Source organism: Ochotona curzoniae, unplaced genomic scaffold, assembly GCF_017591425.1.
Source record: "Ochotona curzoniae isolate NIBS_2020 unplaced genomic scaffold, NIBS_Ocur_1.0 scaffold_2587, whole genome shotgun sequence".
NCBI lineage: Eukaryota > Metazoa > Chordata > Mammalia > Lagomorpha > Ochotonidae > Ochotona > Ochotona curzoniae.
In genome coordinates this window covers 15,911,347-15,921,017 of record NW_024467096.1, presented here as the reverse complement: position 1 = coordinate 15,921,017, position 9,671 = coordinate 15,911,347, and the positions used below count along the sequence as shown (strand labels likewise).

The window sequence follows — 9,671 nt, the reverse complement described above, 5'->3', positions numbered from 1 at the left end:
CCTTGGCATGGGTGTGGACTGGGTCTGGGGTGTGCAAGTCTGTGCTAGACTCCAGCACCCATTGGAGCTCGTGAGAACCAGGATGGGTGTAGGATGGGCTGGGTTAGGTAGATCTCTGTCCCTGCTGAGCCGTATGTGAGCTGTGTCTAGGTATGGACTAGGATTGGCTGGGCTGTAGCGTCCAATAGTAAGAACCAGAATGGGTGAAGGCCAGTCTGGAAAGGCTACTGTTCTAGCTAGGGCAGGAGGTGAACTAAGTAGGCACGTCCCATAGACCCACTGGTGGGCATGAGATCTGGCATTGGGAGAGGTTCTGAGGGAGGAGCTTGGCAATTCCTGTCAGGACATAGTCCCTGCAGGTGAGCACAAGAAACCAGAAAGGGAGCAGTCCAGACCAGGCTCGGTTGTGGTACCCACTGGCTTACCTTTGGCTCAGCTCTGGGGCAAGCCAGGTTGCAGGCAAAATCTGAGAGCCAGAATGGTGGGTCTTGCCAGGTCGGGCTGCAATACCAGCCAGTTCACATTAGGACTTGGGGCTGGCTGGGCTGATTATGTTGTAGTCCCCACCAGCATGAACTGGAATTGGGGGCAGGCTGGGCCAGGCCAGCCTATAGCACCCACTGGCAAATGCTGAGGTGAAGCGGGCCATACCAGACTGGGCTGCAGCACCCAGCCAGCACATGTGAGATCCAGGAGAGAGTGGGAGAACCCATTAGGGGGACTGCAGTGAGCTCCCTTGTTGGGTCGCTGTTCCCACTGGTGAGCATAACTGGGAAGTGGGGGGGGGGGGCAGACCAGACCAGGAAGAGCTACAATACCTGATGGCCTACATGTAAGCTGGATTGGGGACAAGCCAGGCTAGGTGGTCTGTACCTACTGGTACATTCATAAGCCAATGTGGGTGAGGGTTGATTGGGTTTTGCTGCAGTATGAGCTAGCAGATGCTGGCACAGGGGGAAAACAATTGAGCTAACCTGCAGAGCTATCGGAGAGTGTAAGATCCAGAAGTGGGAGTGACCCAGTAGGGAAGCAGTGGGCACCTCCCTCTTGAGTTGCCATTCCTGCTGGTAAGCAAGAGAACCAGGACTGGGGCAGGCATGGCTAGACAGATGGTGCACCTTCTGGCACCAGTGTGGCCTGGATAGTGGGGCTGGTTGGGATGAAGTAGGTAGGCATCACTGACCATTGACATGTGTAAGACCTGAATAGGATGTGGGTGGACTGTTGTGGGCTAAGGAGTTGACTAGCACTCCTTAAGCTGAGCACTACAGGGAGCGGGCTTGGAGCTAGAAGCACCTGGTCTAATTGGACTCAGCTGTATCCAATATGTGCTAATGAGGGTGTGAGGGAAAGAGTAAACAAGCAGAGGTGAAAGGGCAAATAAAAGAGACTTCAGAGAGAGACTTCGGAGAGGGACTTCCACCATCCCTGGTCTCCTGTTGGTGCTTCATCCCCAGATCCTCGCCGCGTCCACATTATTGGCTTTGCTGGCCAGAACAGTAGACAGAACTAGCCTGCTGTACATACTGGCAAGCATAGGAACCGGGGCAGGAGGCAAGCCTGGTGGGGATTATTGCAGGTCACTCCAACCAGGCTTCAGCTCCCATTGGTTTGTGTGGGAACCAAGTGTGCGATGGGCAGGATTGGGCTGGACTCCAGCACTCATTTGTTTGCATATAAAACAGGGCTGGAGACAACTGACCCAGAACTTGCAATTAACAATATGTGTGTAGGCCGATTTGGGCGATGGACTGCACTGGACCCTGCATTGGCAAACACACAAGAATTACATCTAGGATCATCTCAGATGAGGTTTCTTTGGCGATTCCCTTACAACTAAACCACTGCACTCAGAACTACTACCATGGAGAGAATTGTAGGTTCCATGGTCTGACTGTGTAGTGCAAGTGTGTGAGCTGAGCCACTTCAGTGGCTTAGACAGAGTAGTGGAGAGTATATCCAGATGCACGTGGAAAATATGGCAGTATATTGGAGCCTGAAGGAGACACCTGGTACCACAACAGGACGGAGGACAGAACAAATCCATCAACTACCCCAGCCAAGAACTGGCAGTGAGTATCTAGGCAAACGGATACTCTAAGGTGGACTATGTCAACCAGTGGATTCTGGAGAGATTTCATCGTGATTGGAGTGGTGAGATTGACTGCAATTTAGAAATGTTGAACTATTAAATCCACTTGAGCAGGACCCTTGGAGCATGCTCCACATTGGGGACCCTGGGATGGTTGGAAGGCTGGGTGTGGCTTCTCCCTTTTTTTTCCCCTTCCCCCAGATACAGGAAGGAAAATAGAGAACGTCAAAACAGTGGTCTCACCCACTCTCTTCTAGCCCTTGACCCTTCGCACCCTAATCAAATATGCAAAAATTGTCAAAAATATACAATAAAATATACAACATACAATTTAAAATTTTTTAAAAACAAAACAAACAATAAAACAAATCCTGTTTTTTATACCCTGCATTCCTGATGACATTTGTTGTAAATATGCATTGTCAATATTATTAATATGAGACTATCACATATTAACAAGGTGCTTAATATACTGTTTATTTCACTATCATATCCTTATTCCTCAATTTCTTTATTAAGCATAAAAATATAGAGGCAAAAATATATGGTTTTTATATCAGTAAGTGCATTATACATTAGAGACTTATACTAAAAATGTACGTGATGTGCTGTCCAGAGCGTCAGGCAGGCAGGGAAGACTTGTTCTCCCAGGTGCACAATGTGCTGTCCAAAGGTGGCCTTCTTAGGTGACTGCCTCATTCAAGTTCCCAATTTCTCCCCAAGGTAGCTGGCATCCAGTGATCTCTCAGTATATTACAGATGCTGGATCTCCCTGTTCCAACCAACAGGATTCATACAGCTCTAATAATATTGTGACAGTGACTAGGTTGAGGCTTTCACTGATTCTGCATGGCTGATCAACTTCTCCCTCTGGTCCTTGCTGCCTTCCCTGTCTGTTCACATGTGCAAGCCCCAAGGTCACTACCTAACCATTCTGCTCCTGATCTCCATCTCAGAGGCTGCTTCTTTGAACAACCATTCATCCCTATGTTAGCAACTCTTTAGTGTTTATTTAAGTAGACATTCTGTGTCCTCACATGCCACCAACTTTGATGAGCATCCAGTGTGCGCTAAAAAACCACGTATATTCTTTTTTTGATGAGATGGTATTCTCTGCTAAGATCAAACATGTGAATCATCTTGTCAGGTTTTCTATATAGTGTTGCCAATGTTTTATCCATAGTCCTATCTCCATCAGAACATCCTGGTCAAACATTGATGCCGGAGTGGTGATTCCCTGCCTTGACATGAAGAACCAGAAGTCACTGAGTGTTCTTCTTAGCTCAAGAGATTCATACTTTGTCCTTGGCAAGACAAAGAAGCTAGCACTTACACAAAACATTTGTTATTCAGTCAAGAAATAAAAGCTCTGCGGGTGTTAAGTCATTGCCTGCCACACTAACATCCCATATGGGTGCCAGTTCAAGTCCTGGCTGCTCCACTTCCAATCTAGCTCCTTGCTAATGTGCCTGGGAATGCAGTGGAGGGTGACTCATTTGCTTAGGCCCTTTCAATCCACATGGGAGACCTGAATGAACCTCCTGACTCCTGGCTTCAGCCTGGCCCAGCCCCAGCCATTGCAGCCATCAGCTGAGTGACTCAGTGGATGGGAGAGCTCTGACTCTTCCTCTCTCTGTGTAACTCTTCCTTCCAAATAAACCCTTAAAAAAAGAAACAGAATTCATTCAATGAGCCACTATACTTTTTCTCTTGTTCCCATAAACCTCAAATCTACTTATTGGGAATACAGCGCCATGCATTGGTTACTGAAAATTAGAAATCTGAACTGAAATTAGAATACCACTAATTTTCACTTGTGTAACTGAACAAGGACATCTTACAAAGTAGATCCTAGGTTGAAAAGTGAAACAAACCTAAGAAATGCAGTAGAAATGAACCACTTCCAACACTGGGCTGGATATAATGTGGGCTTCCTTGCTGCACTCTCCAGCAGATGGTGCTGGTGAGTTCCTGCAAAAATTGCAAACTAGGTATTTTTAACCAAGTAATACAGCATACTTCATAAACTAAACACGGATTTGTATAACTTTACACACAGTATTCTGTTGGATTCTGTGCTCGGTGAATGGGTGTGATGTGAGTCACTTTCATAATTAATGAGTAATTAAGTAGGCAGAAATTCAGCAGTAACAGCAATTGAAATTATTCATTTCCAGTGATCATCATGTACTTGATTTCCAATAATCTTTCAGACTTAAAACATTATACAACATGTACATAATTTTCTTTAGCTCTTGCCCAGCCTGCAAAAGTGAGCACAATACCATTTCACTTTTTTTAAACCTAATTGCTTATTCATGGAGAAAAGAGTCATAAAAAGCAGCAGACTAATACTTTAAAATATGGATAAGAAGTTTAAAAATAATTATTTAATAGCTGAATTTATTATTCTTGCCACACAATTTCTCTATTAGACTGTAAATTCAGACCATTTTTAGTGCTAGATACAAATCATGTACTGATATAATATGTCAAGCAGTAGTCCACTGGATCATTTTCCAAGAATCACTAATTTCACGGAGCATACACTACGACAGTAGGTAATCAGGCTTTGTAAGCTGCTACAGATTTGAAGATTTCATGGCAACTGGAGGTCCCTGACCTCTTATTTTATTCTCTAAAATGTAATCTTTCTGTGAAATCGCCAGTACCCGTCTTTCCCACAACTACATTCTAACTTTTAAAAAATTTTTCAGTTGTTGATTTTTTTTTTTTTGTCTTTAAATCATTATGGTCACTATTCCCTAGAGCCTTCAGAATTGGAAAAAGTTCCGCCTGCTGGCTGCCCGGCCAGGGAGCCCTGGCATTTTTGGGTTCATTGATTGTTGCTCAGACAGCTCCCTACCGAAGCTGCAGTGCTTGGCCGATGTGAAAGTATTCTATGATTCCCAACGACAGAAAGTCTTCCTCAGAGGAGCCTGAAACCAATACGGTGTCAACACATGTGTTTGGCTCGCAGTGAGGGAATCTCAACTGAACTTAAACTGTGGTTACACAACAAGGTGGAGGTATCCACCATGGGGATTGGGGGAGGATGGGGGGAAATCACAATACCTACAGAACAATGTCTCATAATACAATGTAATCAATAAAGGAAAAAAAAGAATTGGAAAAAGTTATTTGCCTAATCATCTAGTTATTTGGATAAGCTGTACATCTGAGAGATTGAGAGGTACACACACTGAGGAACCTGGCAGGGTGCTGGGACTTTGCAAATTCTCATATACACCCGCTCGCACACATACCGAGGCACACACACAGCATACATTTACACCATAAACGCCATTTATATAGCTATAAACACTTATACTCATCCTCTGCCCACACCCCACATAGCTGTACACACAACACTCATATAATAAACATCGTCTATATAATTATTTGTACTCACACACAACTCATCTGTATACACCCACACCCAAGCACACACAGCACACACTCCATAAGGACTCTAATGCTACGAATCACACATACACACCAACAACACACACTCCCCAATCAACGTGCACATTCCAAGTAAGGTGCCTAAAAAACGCACCAGAATACACACAACGCTCACGCTCCTGCTCCGGGTCCCGAACAGTGGGACGCCTGCTGAACGGCGAGTCAGCAGTGACACCCCCGGCCGCGCTGCAGCGGGACGCAGCCGCGAACACCTCGTGAGCTTGGGCACCTCCCGGGGTCTCGGGGCACAGACACTGGGGGAGCTGCGACTGAGGGGACGTGGGGCGCGCGTGACAGAGAACAGCGCCCGGGGGCGCGCCTGGGGCAGCGTCCGTCCGTTCTCCTCACGCGCCGGCACGGGCGACGTGTGCGGGACGCGCGGGCGGGCGGTGCCGAGGCGCCCCGGGCGGAAAGCGGCGAGGGAAGCCGGAGCCGGGCCGGGATCGCCCAGGGCGCGTGCGCGCGTGCGCGGGGGGCGCGCCCGGCGGAGGGCGGAAGGGAGGAGGCGGCGGAGGCTGGGCCGCGGTCGCTGCGCCCGCTGGCCCGGGGCGGCTCCTCACGAGCCCGCGGCCGCTCCTCTCCTCAGCCGCCGCTCGTCAGGCGCCGCGCGCTGCCCGCCGGGTCGCGCCCGCCCCGCAGCGAGTGCCGCCTGCTCGCTCGGCCGTGCCCGGCCGGACGCCGCCCGTCCCGGCTGCCGCGCGGGGGTCCGCGCCGACGCGGAGATGAGTGCGGCGGCGCCCGCGCCCGAGCGGGGCTGGAAGAGCGAGAAAGTGGACGAGGCGCAGGCCCTGGCGCGGAGTTGCGCGGCCCGCAGACCCGACTTCCAGCCGTGCGACGGGCTGTCCATCTGTGCCACGCACAGCCATGGCAAGTGCTTCAAGCTGCACTGGTGCTGTCACCTAGGATGGTGTCACTGTAAGTCGAGTGGCGTGTCCGCGCCTTCCTTCCGGGGTCGCGGCGGGGACTGGGTGGTCGCCGTGGGGCTGCGGGCTCTGCGGGGTTCACGGTGTCCCACGCTGGGCCAGGGCTGCCCGCGGCTCGGGTGGGCAGTGCCCTGGCAACGGGGCGGCTGGCGGGGCAGTCCGGCCGGAGCCACTTCTCCAGCTAAAACGTGCTGGTCCTGGACTGGCTGGAGTCGGGGTGTGTGCCTCACCTCTTGCAGATGACCGGGATGGGGCAGCGTGGAGGGAAATGGCAGAGCAGGTGGAGTTGAGGGGAAGCCTTTTTTCTTGGAGGTGATGATGGAGGTTCCCTCTTTGGCCCTTTCACTTTGGTTTCTCCCCTGGGGTGCAATTTAAAGTAAAACCGCCCCTGGAGTCGAATTGTGTGCCTTTCAGTGTGTTATTGAGAAGAAGGCTCTCTGTGGGAGGTTGCATCTAGGAAGGTAAGGTCTGTGTGGGCAGACCCTATGCTTACCAATTGCTGCATTTGGAGTCAACCTATGAGTCTATTATCACAAAGCAAAGTAAGTATAGGTAACATTCACTCAGTTTTGCCATAGCAGATCCTTTTCTGTATTTGCTTAGAATTCAGTTTTTGTCCGTTATGATAAGTTAGAGTATGTACATTTAAAATTTTTTTAATTAGACATTTGTAGGGTTTTTTTTTTTATTGGAAAGTCAGACATACAGAGAGACGGACAAAGAAGAAGATAATCCACCCAATGATTCACTTCCCAAGCAGCCGCAATGTCCAGAGCTGAGCCGATCCAAAGCCAGGAGCCAGAAGCTTCTTCCTGGTCTCCCATGCAGGTGCAGGTCCCAAGGTTTTGTGCCCTCCTCAACTGCTTTCCCAGGCCACAAGCAGGAAACTGGATGGGAAGCAGGGCCGCCAGGATTAGAACCAACACCCATATGAGATCCTGGCACATACAAGTGAGAACTTTAGCCACTAGGCTATTATGCTGGTCCCTTATTTTTCTTTTAAATCCCAAGGGAAACTCTTTGCTCAACTATTCTTTATGATAGAGGGACATGTGGCAACAATGGGACAGCAGTGTACATAACAAGCCTATGTAGGCATATTCAAGAAGTGTGGAAGTGACTAACGAAGGAATGACTTCATGCTAAGTAGCAGTTACGGAGACAGTTATTAGATTGATGTTGTCATGCCCTCTAAGAGCAGCAGCGGAGATGGCTAACACCGCTGACATAGATATAGCAGTGATGTCGGCAGAGCAAGGGGAAGACCAGCATGGCGGCAGACCCAGGGATGAGATGACAGACATGAGCAGCCATTGAACAGCGCTGCAAGACCTTGAGGTTGGGTGCCCACTTACACCATCTCCAGCAGGTGCCGCAGCAGCCTTGTCCCCATCCCTGTCCTCTTGGGAAGCCAGATTTGTACTCCTGCCAGGTGATATTTCACATGCGCAGAAACTTGCTACTGGTGCAGGCAGAAGACAGCAAGCTCTTCTTCAGCTGAACTAGGGAGACGCTTGAGAAATGGCCAGTGACATTCCCGTGAGTTGAGAAGCTGCCTCAGAACTGCTGCATGCCATGCCTGTTGACTCTCCTTGTTCCAGCAGGAATGTCAGGCCATTTGGAGCAGGCCAGCCTTTCCAGCTAACCTTTGTGGAGATGGTCAAGGTGGTGAAGTGTCCATGACTGTGTCCCCCTAGGCAACAGAGCTGATCACTCCCAGGAGGTCATTGTTGGTTGTTGGCTTCCAGAGGAACATGCACCAGACTGGTGGTGACTGGCTGCTATGGCCAGGTCGGCTGGCATGGGTTAGGCAGTTGTCCTTGCTGTGTTGAATGGGTGACTACTGCTAAATACCATCTAGTAGTTGGGACCTGGTTTTGATTTCAAGAAGTGAAAGACTTTCCATGACAATCATCATTAATCATCAATGTTTACAAAACCTCAATGAGCAGAAGTATCTGTTATTTTATCCTGTGAAATTCCTGGGCCCTTGGTGAACTGTGCAGTCCATTCCTTGTAGAAAACCATGTCTTAACCTGAGCTGCAAGGGGCAGGGGGTTGGGCCTTTTTCAGCTTTAATCTGCCTAGGACTGGCATGCTGAGTTTATAGGTAAATGGAAGCAGCATTGGAAATTACAGTCTAGAAATGGCAGGGGAGAAAAAGAGGATTGACAGATGCAAAATTTATCAATTTTACTTTTTTCTCCATGATTATAAAAGAGATCTGGTGGTGTACGTGTTTGATAGATGCTAGTACTTACTGAGTTGAAATGCCTAATGTATGCATCTTATGTATTCCAAGTCTGTATCATGGCCCCCTAGTTATGAGGTAGGTTTCTTTTCAGAAGGCTCAGGTAGGTGAGTGTTGTACTAAGGACAGACTCAGTCGACTTGTAACTTGTCCTAAGAAGCCAGCACCCTGGAGCCAGGCTGTTCAAAACCAACCCTTCCTGGCAGTCACGTGGTTTTCTGCCCTTTTCCCTGACATGCTTGGTGGTGCAAGTAAGGTGGTAGCACTTCAGAGAAAGACCCAAGAATTTGTGGTGCTTGGGAGTAGAATTCTAAGAGTGAAGAGAGAGTTGGGCCTGAAGATGGGTGTCAGTTCCTGATGCCTTCTGACCATTGGATGTGTTAAGCATGGGGCCCAGCTGATTTTGACCACCAGTATGGCGCTGGATGGGAAGCAGGACAACTGGGATTAGCACCAGCACCCGTATGGGATCTCATCGTGTGCAAACTGAGGACCATAACCGCTAGGCTGCACCGGGCCCTTCTCTTACTATTTCAACTGTTATGTGGGAAATTATCTCTCCTTGTGAAGATTTATTTATGTTTATTGGAAAGGTAGATTCACAGAGAGACAGAGATCTGGTTCATTCCCTGAGTGGTTGCAACAGCCAGAGCTGAGCCCATCCAAAGTCAGGAGCCTCCACTGGGTCTCCCATGCAGGTACACATTTCCAAGAACCTAGGCCATCCTTCACTGCTTTCCCATCCCATAAGCCAGGAGCTAGATGGAAAGCGGAGCAGCTGGGACGAAAACAAGTGTCCGTATGGAATGTTGGTTCTTGAAGGTAGAAGATTAGCCTGTTGAGCTATTGTACCAGCTCCAGGGAAATTATCTCTTCCTAAATTATCTCCTACAGAGATTCTTACTTGAATGTTTTGGAACCTGAATATGGTTTCAGGCGT

The 9,671-nt window shown here is 48.9% G+C and overlaps 1 protein-coding gene across 1 annotated transcript in view; it reads left to right on the top strand.

Moving 5' to 3' along the window:
- Positions 1–6,241: 6,241 nt before the first annotated feature.
- Positions 6,242–9,671, top strand: part of LOC121171232 (UPF0524 protein C3orf70 homolog) — a 39,037-nt gene continuing 35,607 nt past the window's right edge. The window contains exon 1 of the mRNA XM_041002844.1: positions 6,242–6,472. Within this exon, the coding sequence (XP_040858778.1) occupies positions 6,280–6,472 (193 nt within the window). The 5' untranslated portion in view covers positions 6,242–6,279. The remainder of the gene's footprint in view (positions 6,473–9,671) is intronic.